Genomic DNA, 26184 nt, shown 5'->3' with positions numbered 1-26184 from the left:
GAGGCGTAACTCACCCCTCTTTTAATGTGTTTACAAGGGAGTATCGATTGTTCTATTGTACTTTTATTTGACTTGGAAATTTCTTGTTCCTTTTGCGAGCATTATATTCTTTTTGTTATTTTTAGCGAGACCGCGAAATGGATTGGGACGTTTTTGTTGGTTGTTTTAAGTGTTGTCATCAGCAGTTTACATTTTTTTATCGGTTAAGTTGTTTCAATAGCTTGACAAAGATCGTGATGAATATGGATGGCATTCAGCTTTTTTTTTATTTTCGATAATATGTTTAAAGTTGAGGCTCGAAAATGTTTTTAAGTAGTTTTTTTACACCTTTATATCGGCAGGTTTTGTATCCATAATATTGAAACAAATCGCTCTTAACATAAGATTTAAATTCGATCGCATTCATTACGATTCATATCAGACTGTTTACTGTTTCATATCTTTTCCATTATTTTCCTTCTAACCTTCGCACTAACTGTAGTAGGGTTAATGCAACAGGCTTCTCGCACACCTACACATTTATTGCTTAATTTTACGATCAGCTACTATGTCGTTTGTAAATTCCCTTGGAAATCTAATCGCTGATAATATATAGAAATGGACATAATATTGCAGCAGTAACAGTAGGCAGTAACACAAATTATACAAATTACAAGAATTGCCTGATCTATGCATCGATCCAAGACCTTCTGCTATATAACCCGAGCAATATTCTCCCTAATATAAAATATAACATCAACAGAACATTTTTCAAAATGTACTTAATCTCATAGATACCACCTTAATGCTTAATGTATTATCCCTAGGGTTCACAAAAATACCAACACATAACGAAACAGCTCGGTTGGCGGGCGACGCGTCCCGCGGCACAGGCGGCGTCCTGTTTGCCGCTGGCGGATGCGCGGCGGCAGCGCTCGCCCTGCTGACGGCAGCGGCTGCCGCTGGCACCATGTATCGGCGCGGAAGTAAAGCACGACACCATGACTCGATACAGTAAGTTATTTAACTGATTTCCAAACTATATTATAGTCATTATTTTCATACAACTATTCATCATCATTATGGAGACTGAAGTGAAATTTATAAAACCATCTCGTAAACAACAAATATACATTTTTGTGCGATAGGAAAACGACACACCAATAAACATACATTGATGACATTTTTTACATAATAAATGTCATCCAGGCTAAATTGCCCATGTCACAATAACATTTCAAGAAAAAGATCCGGTGACATAAGCCCTCGTCGAAGGCCATAGCCTGTACGAAACATCAACCACACATCGTTGCAGGTCAAACGAGGAGTTCCCAACCAAGTCACGTTTGACGTTGTTTTCTTTCGCGTCCAATATGAAAATTCCTTACCGTGCCATTTAGTTTTTCCTACCCTTGTCATCCGATGACAAATCGTGTGACACATCTGTTGGATCGATTTGGACAAGGATCCTAGTTTCCGAACTGAGGACCGGCTGCTCTTTAAGATGATGTCTAGGGATAATGGCTAAGGGTTCAGATTCCAGTTCGTCCAACGTTTGTCATATTGGAAATTCATTAGGCTTTATTGCTTTGATATACCAGATCTAATAATAAACTTCATATTAGATTTAAGAGTTGAGAAAATAATAAGTAAAGCCGATTGCTTATTTCATATTTGTAACGTATAGAGATATTGGCTTTATAAACATGAGATAAATAAATTTGGATTTTCTTCTGTTATTCATAAGGTTTATCTTAATTTGAAAATGAATATACATGTATTCATAATTATCAATTCATAGACGTCGCTATAATATAATCAGTCATTAAATACGGTCAGTTGTTTTCGTCTGAATTGTTAAAATGTATTTATTGTATAAATAGCAATTTATTTTACATTTAACAAGCCACGTTTGGAGAACGAAGTTTTTCATAAATAAATCGTTATTTACATTTTATATACAACAAAGCTTTCGGACCGAAAGTTCCAACAAAATTATCTCGCTTTCCAACTTGAGAGTTAATTTTGATAAAGTTTCAAGAAATTTATTTTGTTCGAAAGAGTGTCGGGAAATTATTATGAGAAATGTATAACAAGGTCGAATAATGAAGACGAACTAAAAACTTTTAATTATACGAATTAATAGATGCTTATAGTTATAGTAAGCGATGTTTAAATATGTTAAGAATGTGAGGTTTGAGCTCAAACGTGAAATATTTGAAGGTAATAATAATGATGATACCCACGCCACGCCTTTAAATAATTATGATATTTATTCTACTTTTTTTCTCTTTGCAATTCAACATAAATAAAAAAAAAATAAAGGAAATAAACAGTATATATTATTCATAAAATTACGTTTTGCTGTGTCACAGAACCGACGTAAAAATCTTATAAATATCTAAAGCCGTCCAAATTAAGTAAATCGTTCGTAAGAACACTAATTTGTATATTCATATGCTGGCTATTAAATATGGAGTATCTCAAAATAAATATGAAGTTCGGAGAATTTCAAGAGCTTCGGGTGATACTCAATTCGAATTCAATAGCCAACTTGTTAAGAAAAGTCGTTTAACTACGAGAACAAACAATATGAAATTTGAATTATAACTTCATGATTGAGTTTTAACGAAATCCTTAAAAATACGGACGCAGGAAATATTGGGAGCAAGGAGGAAAAGAAAATAAGGGATCATGTTATGAACAACTTGGAATATTAATGAACAGAAAGTAGTTTGAAGTACGCAAATAAACATATCAACAATTAAAAGGCTAATTGGCTTAAGCGACATTAAGTTTCACACATATTTAAAATCAGCACTTTTTTCTGTTTTTAAAACCTAGTTAAAAAAAAATAAAAAATGTCGCTTAAATCAGAAAAGGCTGAAAGCCTTTCAACCATCGATATATTAATGGCTTCGTAATTGTTTACATTGGGGTATTTTTATAAAAATATGGTGGTATTGTACTTATGGCTTGTTTCAGAACTTTTGAGTAATTGCTACTCGTCACATAAATGTATAAGCCGATCAAATGCAAAGTACACACTCTAATGTATGCTCCCAAATAAATTTTTAAACGAGTACAATCTACATTAGCTGTTTAATATGATAACCGTTAAATAAAATTTACTTGAAACTTCTGGAACAGGTCCATAATGCAATATTCTATTCCAAACGTTGGAGATTTAAAACAATGCTTCGTTCATTATGATAATTATTAAGTTTTTTCTTCTTTCATTATGATGATAATTATGCTTCTTTCGTGAGATATTTGATCTGATTTCTTGCATCTAAAAAGCATCTTCGCTTAAACAAAAACATAATTTAATTATTATTTAATTTCTAGAAGCATTTTCTAATACTACATCATCTAAAACGGTTTACGTTTCTATTATGTTGTGTTTTACATAATAAAAAATAACGGTACACAAACCGTTTTCAATTGAATAACAGTTTCTTATAAAAGTTCGGCACCCTCGATATCGTCCTTTGGATGCTTTTATAAATTTTTCAATAATACACCAATTTCAACACAATATCAGTTTAGTGTTGACCTTAAATGTTTGGGTGGTGCAAGTATTGAGAGATTATTAATTTCATAAGTTTGGGTATTGGTTTAGAGTTTGACCAAGTTTAATAAAAAAGTAATGTGACGTGACTAGGTGTTGTTCAAAATACCCGATATTCGGCATTCAATACTCTGACCGTGTAGTAAAATTCCAATTACATCCGATTATTGGGTTTTTATAATCTTTAACTAACCTATTTCATAGTCGAATGAGATTTCCGAAGGTACAAAAATACCTAGAAATTTTTACCTATGCCTTGACTTTTTACCTATGACTAGCAATGTATCCAGCCGATGCTAAAGAATTGATGGAACTTTCTTACCTACTAGCTCATTGCCAAACTGCTGCTACAAGAAAATCACTATCCCTGTCCCCCTTATAAAAATCAATTGCGTCATTTATATACTGATTTACTAACACTGTTTTAAACTATAATTGTTATTAACCTTCATATGGATCAATGTTTTACAAAATCAATGATAAATTATATTATTACAAATATTTTCCAGAATTAATAAAAAGGTGTCTCAACCTTCTTACTTATTCGTATATCAAAATTTAATCCAGATACCGCTTCCTCCTACATTCTACACCGAACGGGTACACAAAGGGCACAAACCCCTGTCGGACTCCTTTGATGGATGATGCGGTGCTCGAGGTTTAACGACGGACGGGAAAAATATTTTAGTCACTTGATATAGCCATTTTGTGATAATAAATCTCTTGCAATTTAAACAACCGCCGTTTCACCATTGATCATATCGGACAAGCGTTTGACGTAAATGTGCTTCTGGTTAGTTAGATAACTGTCATACTTCTGGTTTAAAGTTTTTAGTGCTTTAATTCTCCGTGAAGAATGTTCTTTGCTATTTTAATTATATAGGTGGTAAGATTGATATTTTCTAATTCTAAATTTATGGAAAATTTCAATTTTATTAGCGTTGCCGATTTCATGAGGTATTTTAGTTAAGGCCACCTTTGTTGCGCTTACGGCAGCACCTTGTGATGAAAGGAAGTTGTTGAGTAATAGTGATGACACCAGCAAATCAAATGGCAGTGGTAGTGACCTTACTCTTATGCTTATACTCCGAGGTGTCGACATGACTTCGTAAGACCGGTGAAACTAACATAATCGTCCCACTCACCCTTCCAGTGATGAGGGACAACGGGTTCTTTTCCCCGCAAAAAAAAATAAAGGGAAAAATGAAAGGAACAAACATTTATTTGCACAATATATTGGGACATACACAAACATTTACAAGGTACAAAACAAAAAAAAATAACACATAGAGGGTTTAGGCAACATGCATACCATGATACTGCCGAAAAGGTTACCTAATTACCTTATCTATTCTAATATTATTACTTATTGAATATCTACATTAATTGTTTATTTGTTCATAAAGCACGTCGTACACGACAGCAGCATACGGCAGCCACCAGAACGTCTTACTAAGGCTAGACACGCTCGGTCGACCTCCGAGTTCTACTGGATCTTATGCTACCATAGCAAGCCTTCATAAGTTCCCTTTCGGTAAGTATAATTTTATTCCGTATTTATATGTTTTTTTATCTTTACACCATTATTTATAATGAGTTTGCAATAATATGAGGAGAATACTTCGTGTTGTCAGATCGACTTTTTTCGGTATAATTGACTGCTGAGGAGTAACCATCTCTCATCAGTTAACAATCAATTGGACCCTACTCCACTTACCGTCAGGTACACTGGAGACACTTTGTCATACCCCCATAAAAAACAAAACATGTTCATCAGTTGATAATTTTAAAAGGCATATTTCACCAATTCCACTGTCATAAAGCGTGTCGTGAAGTGTTTTTCAATTGTAATTATAATAATAACACTATTGATAATTAGTAACTGCTACTATATAGTTAATTCTCCAACAGGCAGCAGAAGATCTCCCTCGCCATACGCGACAACACACATCGGGGAGCACGTGTACGCAAAACCCGAGTCGCGAGTCTCGTATTACGCGGCCTCTAATCTCACCCACGTCTCGCAGGTAAGAAACATAACAGAACATGTGATTTGGATCGTTTTGGTTACTACATATAGGGTTCAAATTTCAATCAACTGTTCGCTGCACACTACTAACTAACACACCTATTTAAGAAGATACAGTACAGAATGGTTAGTTCTGTCTTAGAGGTAAATGGATTAAGAGACTGTTGATTGACTTTGAGACCTTACGTTTAATATTTACTCGTGTTGTTAAAAAGTATTTCTATCACAAAGAGGTTATGAGTTAGGAATACAGCAATATTTAATATAAAAAATAAAATGGTAACAATATAAATATTATGCCTTAAAACAGTAATTCATAAAATTTTGAGGAACATAGAAAGAAGTCTAAACATTTGATATCTTTTTTCCATGAGTAAAAATAAAAAATAACATTGTACAAATACATTCGTGAATATTGCTAGTTTAATCCGATAATTTGTTTCGTTGAGGGATTATATGCATGGCTGCTTCAGATTTCATCGAAATCAGCGCTAATGCTTTCACGTTCAGATATTTTTACGATTGAATTGATATTGTTATTGAAATCATGGCTGAATGGCTGTCATGCCCAAATGTTATTATAATTTCGAAGAAATCTTCTACATCGTTTATATCTTATACAATTACAATAACAAAGATAATCCTACTTAATTGAAAGAGTTCTAACTATAATTCCGAGCATTTATTCTTGCAATTTAACAGAAGAGCTTCGCCCATTCCCATTACTCCGACTATTTTTGCAAGACTCACTTCACGTTTACAATTAAAAAGTTCCACGTTGCTATTGGATGCAGCCATCTAGTCTTTAGTTGGAGGCAGGTGCTGAGCATAATTGCATTTACCTCGGGCGACGTCGAACGATATCACTAATCGAGTTCGCCGGATACCTGCGCCGTCCGAGCCTCAATTTCGCGATAGCCGTGAAAATTGCGAATTTCGCTCATTCAGCAGATTATGAAAGTTGGTCATTAAGTTTTTGTGCTTTTTATATTGGATTGTTATTAAGTTGATAATGCGCGCGTCGAGTTTAATGGCGCGTGTAATTCTTTTGTTTTTGCATTTGAATTTGGAATTGTTTGTTCGCTTGGTTTTATGTCTTCTTTTTAAATATATTCGGACTTAGGGGCCGTTCAAGTATTACATTACACAATTTTTGAAGATTTTTGACCCCCTCCTCCCCTATGTAACGCGCCGTAACGCTTTCCTGTATGCCCCCGCCCCCCCTCAAAATGTTACGTAACTCTAAAATTATTATTTTTTTCGCAAAGTACCGGAAAATCGCTAAAATACCATTGTTATTGTTTTAAAATAAAAAATCCAATGTTACATAACGCGTTGTATGAACCCCCCCTCCCGCGCGTGTAACGCATCGTAACGTTTTACAAGAACCCCCGCTCCCCTATAAATTGCGTTACGTAATACTCGAACGGCCCCATACTGATTCATTTGTCTTTTTTGTTTCCTAAATATCTATATTAGTAAACGAAAAATTAAATTCGGGTGGAAATATTGGATTATACATTGGTGTTTAAATTCGCAATGGATGTTACAACGCCTAATTATCTGTCTTCGCTAACACATCTCCCTCCGCAAGGATACTAATTCATATTTCTTCCCAAAGACTTCCAACGAAGCGATAAATTTACGGACAAAAGGGGGTTGCAAATTAAAAACTCGCTTCCTTGCCAAGCCCAATAATGAAAAGAAATAGCGATTAACTGGATAAGGCAAAATCTCGGAAAATTTAATTGAAATACATAAGTAACGATAACTACAAGAGCTATTTGGAGCCTATATTATAATTTATGTTGCAGTCTATGGATAATTCAGATTTAAGAATTCTTTTAAAAATTAATTTATATTATTTTCTTTTAAAACCATTAGATAAAAATATAATCGAATGCTAGGAAAAACAGTTAAACTTTCCATTGATATCACATTTCTAGCGGAAAAATTATAATAAAATACTTATATAAAAAATGATTCTAAAAATATTGTTTTCTATATTTCTACAACAAAATAAGGTTGAAACAAGAGACGTAGTGACGTACGACAACAAAGCAAAAATTGTAGCGACGTCTTCCACACTCTAAGGAGCAGTTAACAAAGGCGTCAGCGCCTCCAGGAAATTACAAGGAGAAATTAAAATTTCATATTCATTTCCAGTCGCACTTTATGTTCATTTTAAATACTTTGAGCACAAGAAGAACGCTAATTGCATTACGTTTGTATCACCTGAAGGGGAGACGGGGTAACTCGTCTCAAATTGGATTCTTAATGAGGTAAAGGTCCCATTTTATGCACAATTCATCCACCCTTCATCTTAAAAGACTTTTAATGAAAATGCAATCTCTCACTCGTACAAATGTTCTTGATGAACTTATTTTTCTTAAATAAAAATCTAACGATGTATTGTAAGAAAAGGACTTATTATATTTTATACCGCGTTTTATAACATCTAAACTGCATTAGTGTAACGTGTACGCATGACTTTATTTATTATTATTAAAAGACGTAACAGCCCAAGAGGCTTTTACGCGAAATGCGCAAAACATGCCCACGAAATTAACTTACTTTTTCCTCATCTTAAGATTCCTTATACCAGTATTCCAAATCAAAAATAAATAGATGCTTAAAACGCTCACATATCTAAGCGACAATCAGTAAAATTTTGAATAGAGCAATTTAAAGATTTGATTTTAATAAGAAAAATCATAACAATTGAATTATTTATTTTATAAAAATATTGTACACAATATAAATTATACTAATACTAATAATATAATATAAATTATACCAGACCTACAAAACCTAGACCAAACAAAGCGGAAAAATCTGGCGATTTAAAATATAGATATAATTTTTAGTATATTTGTCGCTTAGATATGATTGCCTTTCAAGCGTGGATATGCATACAATATATTATATATTAACAGATGTCAATAATAAAGTAAAGACCGTTTTAAATAAACGATCCTAATCTCAATCTTCAATCCGATTTCGCTCTGAACCAATCAAAAAAACAAATTTTTAAACATGTCAAAAAACTTCGTTCTGATTGGTACAATTTTAAGATAGATCGCAAGCGATTGGGATCGTATTTAAAATGGCGGTTAGACAATCAGTAACATCAAATCATAATTCCCTGTTTCGCATACAATTTTACTGTTAAATTTTAACTAGGGACAGATTTACATTACCGCATACGAGGTGTGGTTCCAAAACAATTCCATTAAAATGTTACTTTGCGGGATTACTTAGCCAAAGATCAACGGAAACCGCGTAATGTGGGTTAATTTATCTGCGGTGTCGGTTGAATTTAAGGCTGCGGTTTAAGAGCATGGGATATGTCCCGGTTTTGTATTTACAATGGAAATGTTTTGTCAATCCTTAAGTACACCATTTATTCTTAATTATATTTCTGTACTTACGTTTTAGATTTGTATATATACTCATTAGTCGACCTCATGCCTTAAAGATGCAGTAATAGTATTCTTTGTATAAAGATCTTCAGGTAAATGTATACTTTAACAATTATCTTTTAAATCACTTCTTATAAGTTACGAGTACCTATCATATCATTTATTAACTTTCAAACATAATTTTAGCTATTTTATACTGTTGCTGGTGGTACGTTTTGTTTTATATCCGTCCGGATAGCGACCACGGTACACAAGGTGTTAAAACCCGCCATAGTGGCGTGAGTGTATCGCGTTCCGAGATCAGCCTGCATATATCCGCTTCCAACAGGCCTGCATTACTGTGTCGACTGCCGAGGGGTCTCTCATTAGTTGACATTCTATTGGATCCTACTCCACTTACCACCAGGGCCCTTATTCTGTATGATAGTGTAAACGCGTAACACGGCCGTGTCATGTTATCTTCGAGAAATGTGCGTGGAACGGTATTCTGTAAGCCAAATTTCTATAGTCCTATACATGATGCGTTGTGTTACGTGCTTGTTACGCATTGTTAAAATAACGTGCGGGATAGAGAATAAGGCCCCAGGTGCAGTAAGGTTACTTTGCGGTGGACGTATAAAAAAAATCGTTTAAATTTTGCAAGTAATCGCCTCCGCTGCAACTCGTGCATTCGACCACATTCCCGCCACCTACCCAGCAATAAACTAAAATCTACTTCCAACACCGAACTAATTTATTATCCGACAAATTTCGAGGAACACAATGGTACGTGCGGTGCCAAATGTCTTTAGTGGGTCATGTGCTGAGAACGATGTATGAAATGTGAAACTCCGCTCGGCTTGGTAATTATACTGGTCTGTGAGTGAGTTTTGGTGTTTTCAGAGGCCAGAAGGGCATTTTAAGTTTATACTGTATTTGGCTCTACAGTTTAGTATTTGCTCGCGACTCCACCAATGTGATAAATCTCCTCTGGAATTAGTCACAAACAAATTCACATCCTAAACCTATGAAGATAGAACATGAAAACGAATGCAGTATAAATTATGAGACTCAAAAAACGTGACAAGCAACTCCCAAAATTACGTTTGTCTGGCTCAACTAAAGATTAATGTATGTTCCGACTACTCGAATGGGTTCTGTCCACCGCTGAACGTGAACTAAATTTCTTCTAAGTGTAAGTGTCAGCGTATAGAATGAATTATTTGGAACACTTACTTCACTGTCTGTATCACATAATTCAGTCTTAAACGAGGTTTGGAATATCAAGAAAACTTGCAGAAGTAGATTTCGGCAAGCAATTGTTTCTGTGTTATCAAGGCACGCTAAATTCTGAAAATTGAAAACTTGCAGGAGTTGCGGCAAGTCACATCGGTATAGAACTAATGGAATATTGCCAGTGTAAACATTTGGAATTTCTTGAGTTATATATTACTGCAAGAACATGCTTATGTAAGCTTGAAGAGTAAATTATTTACATCTACTTCATGGTCTAGGAAAACCCAAATTGTTTTTTAATTAAACAGCAAACCATCACAAAAGACCGCGTCACCGATCCAGCAGAGCAACTGCGACTTCTCACCACTCCCAGGTCGAACATCAGGCTAGAGATCCTCGTGCACGAAGGAACCTTCGGCAGGATATACAAGGGGGTGTTCAAACGAGGGGACACATACGAAGAAGTCATGGTGAAGACCGTCAGTGGTAAGTTACTTTAAATTCGTCTTTCCGAAGGCCTAGTTGTTATGTAGCTGGTACTGCTGTGTTGAGATCTCTAGCTCGATTCTTGAGTTGGGAAATGTGATTGGGGATAACATCAGCCCTGAATCTGTAATTATTCCCAGAAAATATAAGTAATCTCACTATTTCAACCATAACATATCGGGTAAAATATGGGTGTGTTACACATCTGCCTATCCTTGAAAAAGAAAAAGGTATGATGTTATCTATGTATGTTTACACATTGTATGCCTTGGTATCTTCCTCGATCTTGTTATTCTAGATGACGCTTGGTTAATTAGATATTAAGTTTACTTTAGTATTTTCCATTCCACGAAGAGATTTCATTTCAAGTTTAACCATTTCATTTAAATAATTTAACATAACGACCATTTACTTAAAGTTGAATGAAGTCGTGACCATGTTGAGAAGTTTTTATATTAGCAACATTTTCTTTAAACTATACAATTATATCAAAATATTATGAAAGGAAAAAACTAATACTTCGGTTTAAATATTTATCTGTTTCTTACCTAAGAATATTACATATAAAAATATTCAGAAATCCCGCAACAGATAATCCTCGAACCACATTTACTCAGCATAATGCGTACAATTTACATTCCGCGATACCATAGGGAGTTTTTATCACATACATTTCTGGTATGAACGTTTCCCACGGGAACCTCAAACTTCAGTCTTACATCATTCACAACGGCCTACTTACCGTGTGAAGCGAGCGCGCTTGTTCCACTTTTATTGTTTCCTTTGTCAACTTCACGCCGTTTTGTTAACAAGATGCTGCGTCTGCGATGCAAGCGGCGCTCCTAGTGGCTGAAGGGCTCAGGCTTCATGGCCTCGTGCATGCTAACGTGTTGACTCCGATGGCTGCATGTGCGGAGGAAGCGAGGAAACCTCTGCTCGTGTATTGCTGTCCGTCGCACTCCTCGAATCTAAAGAGGTGAATATATTGTTTGTTATAGATATAAGACGTATCATTGATAAAGGTATTCCTAAGTATGTGGATGAGTGAATTAATGTAAGCAAATAATAAAATATAATATCTTTAAAACCATTCTTTATTAAATAGTATACAGTAGCGAATTAAGCTAAGCAATTGCCCAGAACCTCTTTCTTCCAGGGGTTTCGTGCTTGTAAGAGGCACAAAAGGACCAGCAAGCCTCACAAAGATCCGTCGCTTAAAGCTTCGCATTAGTTAGGGCTGCTACTGCCTATATATCTATATTACTTAACAGGTTCTTGACCTCATGCCGGCTGGGCCATCAAGCAGCCCCGGCTACGCGAGAGCTGGTGGACTTGGGAGCACAGGTCGCGTGTGGCTTGGCGTACCTTCACGTCCAAAGACTGGTACATGCCGATGTCGCCGCCAGGAACTGTGTGTAAGTAATAAATACTAACACTATGTTAATATTAACACTAATGATGCGACAGATAAGGTAATCGTAGATATGAGATCTAAAATATTGTTTTATAATTTCAATTTGCTGTTCTGAGACGTAAAAAACTATTTAAAAGGCACTAAACAAAGATAAAAAATACCCGATAAATACTAAGATATTATAAAGAGACTTAATAAATAAATAACGAATTAGTAAAGTATGTAAAAAAGTGAACATTTATAATTTACTAGTTGACCCGACAGATGTTGTACCGTCTTAACTATGAATTTGCAGCGCGCATTGTTTTAATCGCTGACAGTTATTTCAAACAATTGATAGTTATATAAAATTAATATTTTCGTTAAGTTTTCTTAAATTTTCTAATTTTCCGCGCATTTTTTTGAATTTTTTTTTCATTAGAACCTTCTCTTGACAATAACAAATACAACAAAAAAAAATAGTGAAATCGGTCCAGCCGTTCACGCGTGACCAAGGGAAATAGGGGGCCATTTTTATATATATATATAGATTTAATAAATCATTAGGGTGGACGAGAAATTAAGACTGAAGGTGACAGACAACGGTTTGGCGCGGGATCTGTTTCCGGACGACTACCACTGCCTCGGCGACAATGAGAACAGGCCGGTGAAGTGGATGGCGCCGGAGACACTACTGCAGAATCAGTATACTACTTCTTCTGATGTGGTAAGAGATGATGATGATTGTAAAATAGAAAAAGAAATTGATATTATTATATTGTAACAATAAGTAGTGGACATGTATTGTTGATTTAATTTTGATTTCAAAACAACCGAGGATGAGAATGGAATTTTAAAGATAGAGATGGCACAGCCATTATGCAAAAAGAATAAAAAATTCGGAACTCCTTGTAGTTTAAACAGCAAATAGTTTATACTCGACCACACAGCTATCAAATAATAGAGGACGTAAACAAGTTAATTTATAACAAAATTATAAATGACTTCGTTAACTTTGTCCTTTCTCCCATCCAGTGGTCTCTAGGTATAACGTTGTGGGAGTTAGCAACATTAGGGTCGGCGCCATTAGCCGAACTAGACGCGGCGGACGTCGGGGCGTTCTTGAATGGCGGCTACAGACCGTCACAACCGCACAATTGTCCAGACGAACTGTGAGTATTGACGCGATATAAATTGTTTGCTATCTATGCAGGAACAGTAGCGAATATAGATTGCTCTCTCAACGGTCTAGAAATGGCGTAATCATAAGTACTCTCAAAAAAGCTGCAATTTCTTTTGTTTCTAATTTATCTGATTAGACATTCATGATAATGGTAAGAATTTTACTTGTCGATGAATTATTAACGATGCGAATAGTTTCTACTGTAGTGTAAACAAGACAAAAAACATATCACGCCTTTGTCTCCGAAGGGTTGGCAAAAATGAAAACAAGGCACCCACGTTTCACCATTGTGTTCAGTCCCAAGATGTGTGCGATGGGGGCGAGCTTATCACCATGTCAAGCACAAAATCTTAGACTCCGGACTGATGCTGACTAGGAAAGTTCAATATTACTTTGCCAGACCTGGGATACAAATCCGAAATTTCAGAGCGATAGTAATACTGTACAGCCAATGCAACTACGCCACCAAGGCTTTCTAAAGATGTGTTGTCTTTGCTAAATAGTTTTTATGTACAATCAGGTATGGCCTAATGTCCTGGTGCTGGACCATGCCTCCAACGACACGTCCAACGTCTCCTCAACTGCTGGCAGCTCTTCACGACTTTAGGCAAGCTCTCAGTACTTACATTTAGGTTAATTACTCTCTTGTAATATATTTGTATAGCACTTTATACGACATTCACTTTACCATTTACAAGAAATTCACTATTTTCAAAACCACTGAAAGAATTTCTTTCCAAGTAATTTCAAATCTTTTCTAATGTTTCTACTTTTCTTAATACCTCTTTTAGTGATTTATTTTAAGTAGACCAATGTGCCTGCGTAATACCAATGTTTTAGGTACGAAATACAACCTTAAATGTGTTATTTTAATACAATTGTTCAGTGATTAATAAGTATATAATTTTATGGCCATATGTATGCATAAATGAGTTTAATATAAATAATATTTACGAATATATTATAACCATTTTGCATGTAAATTGAAATCAAAATGATATATTTTTAAATTAAATCAAAGTGATATATTTGTAATGTTAGTAATAATAAATGAGTCGTTTCTAAGGAATGACTGCAAGAAATATATAGATAAATATCGATAATGAAAATTATAATAAACTTTTTCATGTAAATCGCTAATTCTTTGTAAAATAAATAAATATGCCCATAACGAGTTACCAAATTTATTCTTGAATAGATAAAGGATATGATTAATATGTTTTAGTTTTCCATAAGATGTACATACAAACAACGTCGATGCAAGAGGAATTTAAAACTGTAATGTAGACGAAGCTGATCGCTTTGGTATAGAATATTTTAATATATTTTAGAAAAATAAACTAAATACATAAGAAATTCAATATTTTTAAAATATTAATTAAATATAACTGTTTGAATATGTCAAGTTCTTACACATGTCGCTTTATTGTTTTGTATCAAACAACAAAACCCAATATTTCTATATATATATTAATGTGGTAGTAGTCCCTAAAATAATATTAAAATATGCACCATTTATACGTCCGATATTGCACATACAAACTGTACAGGAATTAATGCAGTAAGGGTCGTTTCACATGAGCAATTTTTGTCGTATTAGAAACACGAATCACAATCGTGATTACAAGTAGATCGAAACTCTCTTTTGCCCAAAGTTATCTTTAAGCTTTTACTTTAAACGGAAAATTCAGACATATTAAAATTAAAAAGGTTTTTTTTTCTTCATTTTAGAAACTTGGTCGTAATTTCACGTTCATGTCGCTCCATACATCCGTTTTCACGTGTGTTCTTTTCACTATGTCAATTTTTTTTTTTATAACCCAAGCCCCTTCCGACTTACAAATCGATAAAAACTATTTATGATGCCCACATTCAGAACCAAAATTATACGGTCCACTCCGCACACTCCGACAAAACGTGATGTACGTCTTAAAAATGCTTAACAATCAATTCCGATATAATTTTTTTATGATATAAAATAACTTGAAAATCTTAATTGAGTAACAGCCCTTACAATCCACTGAATGCTTTATGCACAGCGAATATATTAAATCGGTTGGGTAGTTTTTTCGATCCAGTAAACTCACTCTTATTGCCAACAAAGCGGTTTATGAATATGTTTGTGTTATGAATATTTTGATTATCTACTACAATTTCAGAATAATTACTGCTTTTTAATTAGTATCAGGAGACTGAGTTAATTTAAATGAGTTAATAAGTGTGAGTTAAATTGTAAAGTAAGGATAAGGAAAAATAAAGGCTTTTTTAATTTATTTTTTATTAATTAGGGTGAGATGGGGTAATACCGGATCGCGGGGTAATCCCGTCGTCTCAAGATTATTGCTTAATACGAAATTTTCTAACAGGGACAACAGAGCCTGAAGTGCTATTTTATAGTACCACAATAATTAACACGTCTATTAGTTACAGTTAACAGTAATCTATAAACAACGGAATTACCCCGTATCCGGTCTTACCCGAACCCACCCTATAAACTCGGTTGTTAGAACCTCGTCGATAATAAATAATCGTCTTTAAGTACATAAGATATAAGTGCCATGTATATTTGTGTATAATACGGCAGGTATGCACCAAAATAGATGTAAGTTTAGGTTATAATTCCTGAGGACATGCAGTCCGTCCAGGCCGGCACAAGGATCAACACCAAAACAGTAGTTAGTCGTGGTTTTGTCGACGATTTGGCTTTGACGAATTTGTATGAATTTTTTAGCACATATATTACTTATTTTATGTCTTTTTTATTCGGTCGGGTAATATCGGTTTTCTGTTCAATAAGAACATTAATTTGGGTTTGGTGATATTTAAAGTTTTTTTTTAAAGATTCGGTAGATTATTCGGTTGATATAAATGTAACAAATATTAACAACCGAATTTAGGAGTCGTTCAAATTTTTTTTGTTGTACAATTATCTAGAATCAAAATACTAAGGGCCGTATTAAAAAATAAATCTCAGCTTTGAGTAAAATCTCAAGTAAACATAATGTATTAAACTATTTAATAAATCAAGCTTAAGCTGGCATTTAAGAGCTTGTCCTCAACAAAAGTCGGCTATAAAAATCCGTCTTGTATTATGACTTGAGGTTATGTTAATACGGGTTTGTGAAATAATTAATTGTCACATCGCAGATATAGCGCTACACTTGTATTATTAAGTATTGCATGCACCAAGTATGACAATAAACTTCTTTTCTTTCTTTCTTTTCTTTCAAATAGAGATTATCTTAAGATGCCAATGTTCATTTGACAGCGTCTCGTATATCGGACTTGAGAGCGGAACTGAGTTATATTTATTAATACGGGACTTATTATCATTTCATGTAAATAAATAAGTGCAATAAATCATAATATGCATTCACAATCTATAGCCGCTAAGTTTATTTTGATCTAAGTGTTTCGCTTTTATCGAGTCCTATTTATTGCTTTATTGAGTCGTTATTACTGAACTTATTATATTTTTATTATTATTGTTTCAAATTCCTTGAAGCCAACATACGCGCAAATACCGCGAAAATATATGTCTATTTACCACAATTAAAAATAATAATCAAATTTACCTAATTTAATGGAATCTGATCAATTTAATCGAATAAATGTGTACATTGTAGTGTTTATTAGAATGTAGTCTGTCTTTGTTTGCATAGACTGTACGTAAAGATTATTAGGTACGTATTTCAATATGGTGACCCAATTTAAACTAAGTTGGTTTCTAACGCACGAATATCAAACTGTATTAAGCTGCAGACTCGATTATTGGCACTTAAGAGTGCAGTTATTAGCTCAAAAGGCTTCTGATTTGATGGCAATATTGAATTAGAGGTTTAACTGAAACATAGATTTAACTTGCTTATTACGAACCTTAGAAATAAACACTTTGATCAGTAATTGACCCAATCAATATAAATGTTTCAATCAGTAATCAATACAATAAATGTTAGTTTATTTTACCTTAATTTGACGCTGTTGAAAATAATTGTTAGACAAAAATGATTACTAAAGTTACTGATAGAATTACTGCTATTAAAACTAAGAATCTAAATTATCTCTAGTAAAAAAATAACACAAAATCACAAAAAATAAACACACAAATCACGCAAACATCACCGTAGGGGTAAGCAGAGGTGCAACCAGGGCATCAACTTTTATACCATTAATGATAGGGAGCGAGCCTATCCCCTATATCGGGCACAAATTCCATCCGGCGCGCTGACATTGAGCACAAAACCTGAATATTCCCGACCCGGAATTCAAACCTCAGAACTGCGATTGTACTGCGCAATACAACTACGCCATCGAGACAGTCGAATACAATACAATAAATATCCCGTACAAATAAACCACAAAATCATGATAGTTTAAATTGGGCCACTCTTTTTATTTTCATCGTGGGCTTACTTTATAGGTACGCTTATATATAGCAGAGGTTAGTGCTCAAAGTATATGACATATGTGATATAGTTATGTTTATGTTTACGCACCCTATAGCTTTAGTGTTGTCATAGTCTAATCCAAAATAATGAATTTATACGATATAAATAACAATTCGATAAAATAGTTTATTGTGAACTATACCTTAATAGTATCGATTTAAGACATAAGATGATTTCGACGTCCCTGACTAGTTTTGTTCGGCTGTTTTCTATTGATGTTTTTCAATTTAGTTTCATGTGAAGACCCCTGTTATTAGATCCCTGAATGTTATTTGATATTTCACATTACACAATAATTGTTTTGATAAAAATCATAAGCTGTTACTTAAATGTAATTTTATATGCGGAGATTTTTTTTATGTGCACGGCACAATGACCCCTGCACCTGATGGTAAGTGGACTGGAGTCCAATAGAATGTCGACTGACGAGATATGATTATCCCTAGACAGTTGATACAATTATGCCGGCCTGTTGGAACCGGATATACACAGACTGATCCCGGAACGCGACACACTTACGTGGGCCAATATGGCGGGTTTTAATATTTTTTGTATGGTGGTCACTATCCGGGCGAATATAAAATATATCCTACTGCCAGCAGTTATTTGCATTTATAATCATTTGCAGCAATTTTTTTTAGTTGTGCAATTATAGTAGTACTAATTCTTCAGTACTATCTCCACTCTTTATAAAATTATTAAATAAAAACACTATCATTTTTAGTCTAACCGCACCTTAATCTGGAAGGGAAAGGGATATTTCTGTTTATTACCAAAAAACAGTATTTTACGAAGTTGTTACTCATTTCAGCCGCGTTATCGACATCTTTGATTTTTATCAATTCAATATCTATGTATAAGCATAATGTACATGCTACTTAACATATAATTGTATTTATAACGCGTTATGGATCAAACAGGGTGGTAATGACTTAGGCATTGTAATGCGGTATTCTGTAGTTGTTTATTTTGTTCATTTGCGCTTCTCTCGAACGTAAATTTTGTATGAATTAATCGATGTTTACAATTAAGACTATGATATTAAAACTGGAGCAATCCAAATTGATGTATTTGTGTGATAGAATATTTTTTTCATACGTATTCAGTAAAGAGTAAACGGCTCATTGATAAATTAATTTTAAATGTTGTACGTAGATTGTGTCCGATGCGGGAATTTTCTGTGGATGTTGAAGTGATTGCAGTTTGATGAAAGCCAATGAAGTTACCTTATACAGTGTGGTCCAACGAACTCTCAATAAAATATAAACAAAATGTTCGACAAATTAAGAATGTTTTATTGAAATAAGAACGTTTTATTTGAAAATAGTGTGGTAAAACTATTCAATAATTGTTATATGCGGCCGAATTTAATAAGTGATCCCAATCCTTAACGGAGGATTAATGGTAAAAATTAACCAATAAAAATTAATAATTTATAAGCATGTCATAAATCTGATTGGTCTGTTTTTACGATCGATCCGAACAGTAATTTATTTAAATCAGCCGATAAACAGCACAAGTATCGCGTTTTTATTTAACCCTTGTTACAGATACAATATAAAATTACTAGCTTTCGCTCGCGACTTCATCTGCGTGATTATTTTTCTAAGATAAAAGTCTATTTTTTTCGAGATATAAAGTAGCCTATGTCGTTTTTAAAATGCAAACTATCTACATACCAAATTTCATCGTAATCCGTTCGGTACTATTTGAGTTTATTGCATTCAGAGACAACGACGGCGGGGACATTGTTTTAAAATACGTAAAAGTATTATTGATAATCTTTGTACTTTGTAATGTTGTGTTTACATTTTATTCAAAGTTCGTTGGTCTTAACTGTATTTAGATGTGAATATGGATTATTGTCGTCGCGATAGTGACATTGAGTGCCAGATGAATGTGATTGTACTTTAAATGTTATGTGTTTAATGTTAAGGATCATAATTGTTTACCTAGTGTTAAATAAATGTATGTAATATGTAATCGATATTGCTTCAGTGACAATTACGAAGAACGAAATAAAAACGTTATTTTACAATAGATATGTGTTTTATTTACAAAAGCTAGTTTTGGTAATTATATATGAGTATATATACAAAATACATATAAGTACCTAATGTACACGATTATTGAGATGATCCCGTCAGTTTGTCAAAGCAACATTACTCGAACTTTTGCTTGGAATACTACACGATTACTAACATACAGGGGGAGTTCATTCCAAGGAAAAATAGATTGAATTGCAATGAATGAATATCAATAAACAAATCATAATTTCCAATTGTAAACACTGATCATAAAAAATACCTTATTAATATAATATTTAATAGAAGTATGTAGCTATATAAGATCAATATAGCATTCCTCTACCTTATTAACAGTAGTCTATATTTGAATTAAGGTCGTGGCTGAAGATGTCTGACCTGAATACGATGATTGTTCCTCTATTATTAATTAGATATAAATACAAAGACTCAAATATGTTAAAGTTAATGAAAAAAAACCTCCACACAAAATCAATGCGATGAAAATGTACAAATAACAATTTTCAAAACGGCAGGAGCTAAATACGTCATCTTATGGTTAATGAATACAATGCTAGAGGAATTGCATGGGCTTTGCCTGCATTTAAGAAAGAGGTGGGATTGGAGAATCATAAGTATTTCATACCATTCTGATAATCTCACGACTGAGCACAATGTAAGGGCAAAGTTACTTCACGTATAATTTTTAATGTTTACCCAAAAATAAGACATCTAATTAAAACTAGTTTTGGATTTTGTATGTTTAAAACAACCATTACAGTCCTACAAGGTGGACGGACGACCTGGCTAAGGTCGCAGGAAGTCGCTGGATGCAGGCCGCTTCCAACAGGTCGACGTGGAGATCCTTAGGGGACGTCTATGTTCAGCAGTAGACTTCCTGTGGCTGAGATGATGATGATGATGAAAACAACCATTTGCTCTGGATATTCATTTATTACTGGCTGACGTTAGCTGCGTATAGGCATGACAGTGACAGCAATTTTTTTAATAATTTGCACTCAGGCTATGAGTGTCATACATATCAAAAATGCAGGTAGATATTGTAACTGACTAGTCAGACAACTATCATCTAAGTCCGTCTCGTGATCACGAAGGCTAGTCTTAATGACGTAGAATTCCTTATGCATTACGACTACCGTGGTAGAGTCTTTCGGGTTCGATCCCCGATTAGGTAAAGTGTGGGTGGCTCAGTATCTGTTCTGAACTCTCAAATTTCGCTCGCTAAATGACATTACGCTTGCTGCTTATCACATAGCATCTAACTGATACATTTATAAGTAAAATGATTGCTAATTATCACTGGGACCTAATATATTTAGCATTACGTAAGTTACACTTCTTCCTACCTCAGAAAAAGGAAAAACCGTGATGATATGTTTAAACGAAAACCCAAACAGGAACCACAAAGATACGTGAAAACTTTAGGGCAAAGGTCACACCACATAAATCAGCGGAATTAATGGCGGCCGTACACCTTGCGGAAATTTATATGTCGATAGATTAACTGTTGTGCTGGTGCCAACTATGAAATTGCGTCCCCTTTTGTGCGCAAATTTAAATCAACGTTTACAGTAGTTAACGATGGTGCGCGTCGGTTTTATTTAGTGCTCTGTACATTGGTAGTTATGGGAGAGATCTTTCAGTGCTATTTTAAATCAATATTTATAGGTAATAGTTAAGTTATAAGTAAATCGTGGTTCATAATACAACCGATGAAGTAAGACAAATAAACATTTCACAGATTTTTTTATTTAAGTAACTAAATATTTCTTAAACTAAATTGTTTGGAAGTTAATCGTTGTTCCATAAACAAGAAATTTAGAAAGCAATTAAAAGTTCGGTGGCACTATACTCATGTAATAACCAAGATTGTTACTTACTGCCCTTTGAAACCTTTCTCTTCTGCTTGTGAAAACTTTAAAAATTTCCAATACTTTCCTGCGTTGACTTTAGAAAATATCGCAATTTCGCTTCTCCATATAAACAGCCCGCGGGAGGCGGCGCGACAAAGTGGCAATATTCTATCTCGGCGGGGCTTCTCAAACAAGGGGAATAGAGAGAGATGGAAATATACACAAACTTACAGGAACGAAAGGGACGACTTGAAGTTATTAATTGGAGGGAATTGACGGAAGTGCACGTAGAGTCGTGTTTTTGACAAATTTCGCTTTGATACAGCGATTACTTTCACCTCAACGCTTGAAGGGTCAGCCCTTAAGAGTGACTTGACAAAATAATATTTAGGATGAAGTCTTTTTATAAAAGAAAAATAAAGAGTCTTTTTGGGCAATTTGCGTGTAATTGTGACGAAACGTGTTTCGGCGATGTTTTGTGAAACGAATTTAAATATTAAAAAGGATTTTATCGCACATTTTCTTTATGAATATTTGATCGATTGATATAAATTTTAAGCCTTCAATTAAACAGTATTCAATTAAATTATAGAATAGATCAGTCTACAATACAATTTACTAAAACTACAATAAAACCTATAAAAATAACTTCCAATTCACGCAAGAATTCACTGAAGATAATTGAAACTTACATATTAATGGACCTGCAGAATGTAGATAACAAAGAAACTTTAAAACAAAAACAACGCATAAACGAGTGAAAGCCACCAAACAATGCACAGCCATCCCTCCAATTTCAATTTGTATTGATGTTAATTGAATTACTGCAGACAGAGCTATATTTCAAACGTGACGTCAGCCGACCGGTCGGGTAACCGGATTATTTTGATTGATTCAAAAAATATCAATTTATGCAATAACTTTGTTTGGACCGTTAAAAATGAAACTATTAAATTTTCGAGCAAATCATTAGACAAAATAAAGGAAAACGAATTAGTTACAGTCAGAACTCACAACAAAAAAAACATAAGAAATAATTATAAAAATAAAACGAAGAAATAAGTTATTAACTTATTGCTCGAAGTTCGACGTGAAAGACCATTTTAAGAATAACGTTCCCACTATGTACCTTACTGAAATAATATAGCCTATATGTTAATATCCAAAACATATCTCTAAATGCCAAAAATTATAAAACAGAGTCTAACAAATATCCAAATACTTCACTTTTCGGGTTTGTAATATTACTAAGGATAAGAAGTAATATCAAAACTATCGCGAACCGCTCCAGCCTTGCAAGAATTCTTGGACACAACAAAACCAAACCGCATTAAGCTTGCTAAACTCATAAAATGTTATATGATCAGTAAAGATGGCACGAATGGAAACAAATGAAGTAACATCTTCTATAACAAATATACGGTCACTATTAACATGTTTTACAGCTTTCACAAACAGTGTGTTTACGACTTCCACGAGCTTATACGATTAGTTACTTTTATAATTGTCTTTATATTGGTAAAAGGAACCTTCTGCTATTAACCTCTCAGATATAAAGACTAACCTCCTTATTCATAGACGTTATTTATCTATTGACGGAGCATTACTGTGATAACAAGTCTGTTTCTCATCTTTATTTATCTAAAAGCTTGCTGTTTGTTCACCTTTGTTTATCTGACAGCCAACTAGATTCAAGTTGTATTCCAATATTAGCCAATCACAACAGCCCTATGTCTACGCACTGTGAAGGCTGCCATGCCGTCAGCATTGAGAAACAGACTTGTTATCACAGCAATGCTCCGACCTTAGAAATATAACGTCTATGAATAAAGGGATAGTTATAAGACCAACTGAAGCCTATTGGGTAAGTTCGGGGGAGATGGCGACAATGTTTTAGGAGACATTGAAATTAAAACTATCACTAAGTACTAATTAACTATGATAAACATTTATTAAAGTTTGGATATGAAACTCTCAGGGAATAATAAAAAAGATATGATTATAACAGAATTGACCTTCGTAATTTACCATTTTTAAACGGCCATCTTACCAGATTTTACCCTAATGTGTTGTAAAGTATGTAGAAATACATAGAAAATAGTTTATAATTGTGTATACGTTCTTTGTATAAAAACATATTTTATCACATATTTTAGATATGTCAGACAAAACCAAATAATTGCATTGCTTTCTGAATGTATCAATATTTTAAACGAAAGTACAAAATGAAATCTCGAGTTAATTATTTTAAAATATTGGATAAATTGCCGGCAACGTTAATTGCAAATTGCTCAACGTATTTCGACAATCCACAGCAACTCGAAAATAGCCAACGATTGTAACATTCAAGTTTTAAATTGTGAAAATATTTTTGCAATAAAAAAACCACGGTATACGATAATAATATGAGAACGTAAAAAGATCCGAAACTATTCTCATCAAACTTAACGAGCAGAGTAGTAATGTAACTACGCTGACCATACTTTGAAAAGTGAAAACAAATTCTTCGAAACTAGAACAAGAAAGGTCCCAGTGCGTCGCTAGCTAAACTTGTATCTCACGTGATTGCATTTTTATCCCAGTAACAGTTGCAGACTTGCGATTTATCGTCGTTCATTAGTGACCGGCGACCGCAGCCGAACGCAATTTCTTCACATTATCTCGGAAACAAGTACCCCTGCTCTCACCTTTGCACCACGTGCCTTTAATATGTCACTTCAACGCCACCGCAATGTGATAAACACTATCTACCTTCCTTTGAATTTGAACCTTACTGCTAAAGAAATTTGATTTAATTTCTAAATGATTGGTGGAAAGGGTACCGATGTTTTTAGAGATGAGACTGCAATTTGAAGGTAAATTTTATGCTTCAGCCAACTCGTCAGTTTATGGAAGGTCAATGGCCATCGGTTGCCAAATGTTCTTATATTTATTAATGTTAGTATTGCTGCTTCGGGCAAGAAACATGTAGGGGGAATAGGGATGGAATTTTCATGTCCGAAAAGAAAAAAAAACTTTTTTTGTGGATATCTGACCCTTATTGCTGCCGTCAAGTAAAGTCTTTGTTTGTTAATGGGTAAGTTCCTAAAGAATGTTTTATTTCTGATAAAAAATAAAAAGTCTTATCTAAATTTCAAAGTCAAGAAGAGAAGAAGAGAAGAGAAGAATATTTGGCTAGCTTTGTCTAAAAACTTTTTTTTAATATTAATAAAAAATAATAACTATAATATGAACTTATTGCCTTTAAAACTGTTCGATATTTAAATAGAATATGCTAGCTCTGAATTCCTTACCAAACAATACCTGAAAATAAAATAAATTGAACTATTTCATCCCATCTCAAAACTAAGATTAAAGAACTCAATTTCTCATAACTCAGACGAAAACAGACATTACCAAGAAGATCAAATATACAATTAGCTGCAGGAATCAGCCGAAGTTGTTTGTAAACGAGAATCCTTGCAATATTACAGTTAAAACTTTCCAGTTGTCTGCTGTCAGTATAATTTGCTTACTTTTGCTGAATTCCATACTTCGATGCTTGCACGAATGTTGATAATTTATAATTTTCCATTGACTTGTTCTCTCTTTTTTATTTCAGTAATGCTTTAAGTACTAAATACTATTATTTGATTACTTAATTAAAATTAAACTTGTTGTTGAAATTGGTATTTCTTTTCGTAGTGCTTATGACGACAATATCACAATATAATATAAGCAATAATACATATTATTATGTATATACTACTATATAATTTTAGTCAAAAAACTTTAAGACTTCAATCGACGTTGTATAAACCGTTTATGTGAGGATAAGCGGCGATAGCCTAGTTGGGTGTGGAACGGACTGCCAAGACGAATGTCCGCAGGTTCAAATCCAAAGGGCACACACCTCTGACTTTTCTAAAATCATGTGTGTATTTTTCTTTGTGAATTTATCGTTCGCTTTAACAGTGAAGGAAAACATCGTGAAGAAACCTACACATCTGAAAAGTTCTCTATAGGAATTTCGAACATGTGTGAAGTCTACCAATCCGCACTAGGCCAGCGTGGTGGACTAAGGCCTAATCCCTCTCAGTAGTAGAGGAGGCCCGTGCTCAGCAGTGGGCAAGTATATAATACAAGGCTGATATTATTATTATTATTATTATATGAGGATTATTTTTCATCCATATAAATTGTGCAATTAATGAAGTTCACATGAAATAAAATGCTTAAAGCAATACGTACGAGCAAAGAACTGTTTAACCTTTATACTCCAATGTGAAATTAAAGCGAAGTACTTTCAAACAAAACCTATCTCACTCACAAAGTTGTTTAACGCTTTAATAAAAAATGTGATCAAAAATCTACGGCGTATTATTTTGGTCTGAAAGCTCACCGGATATGAAAGAGAGCGGAGCTTTAAAGCTCAAAACTTCCGGTCCGCTCGGCAGTCGGCTAGTGACTCTCAAAAGGCAACACGTGCAGCTTTTAGTTTCTTTGTGCTTTTAAATTTGGAACAGTACCTCATCCATGTTTCGCTAACTTACAGTTTTTGTTTGTCCTAGATTAGCCGAT

At 34.0% G+C, this 26184-nt stretch overlaps 1 protein-coding gene across 1 annotated transcript in view; it reads left to right on the top strand.

The window, feature by feature from the left end:
- The window catches only part of LOC115450557 (tyrosine-protein kinase Dnt), a 51004-nt gene extending 34886 nt beyond the window's left edge, over positions 1-16118 (top strand). Inside the window, exons 5-13 of the mRNA XM_037442767.1 lie at positions 807-993; positions 4957-5084; positions 5462-5577; positions 10525-10702; positions 11516-11678; positions 11974-12117; positions 12663-12822; positions 13131-13267; positions 13799-16118. Coding sequence (XP_037298664.1) covers positions 807-993; positions 4957-5084; positions 5462-5577; positions 10525-10702; positions 11516-11678; positions 11974-12117; positions 12663-12822; positions 13131-13267; positions 13799-13910 — 1325 coding nt within the window. The 3' untranslated portion in view covers positions 13911-16118. The remainder of the gene's footprint in view (positions 1-806; positions 994-4956; positions 5085-5461; positions 5578-10524; positions 10703-11515; positions 11679-11973; positions 12118-12662; positions 12823-13130; positions 13268-13798) is intronic.
- Positions 16119-26184: the final 10066 nt, after the last annotated feature.

The sequence above is a fragment of the Manduca sexta genome, chromosome 25 (assembly GCF_014839805.1).
Source record: "Manduca sexta isolate Smith_Timp_Sample1 chromosome 25, JHU_Msex_v1.0, whole genome shotgun sequence".
In the NCBI taxonomy this organism is placed as follows: domain Eukaryota; kingdom Metazoa; phylum Arthropoda; class Insecta; order Lepidoptera; family Sphingidae; genus Manduca; species Manduca sexta.
Note: the sequence above shows the minus strand (reverse complement) of the source record. Positions and strands in the feature narration are given on the sequence as shown.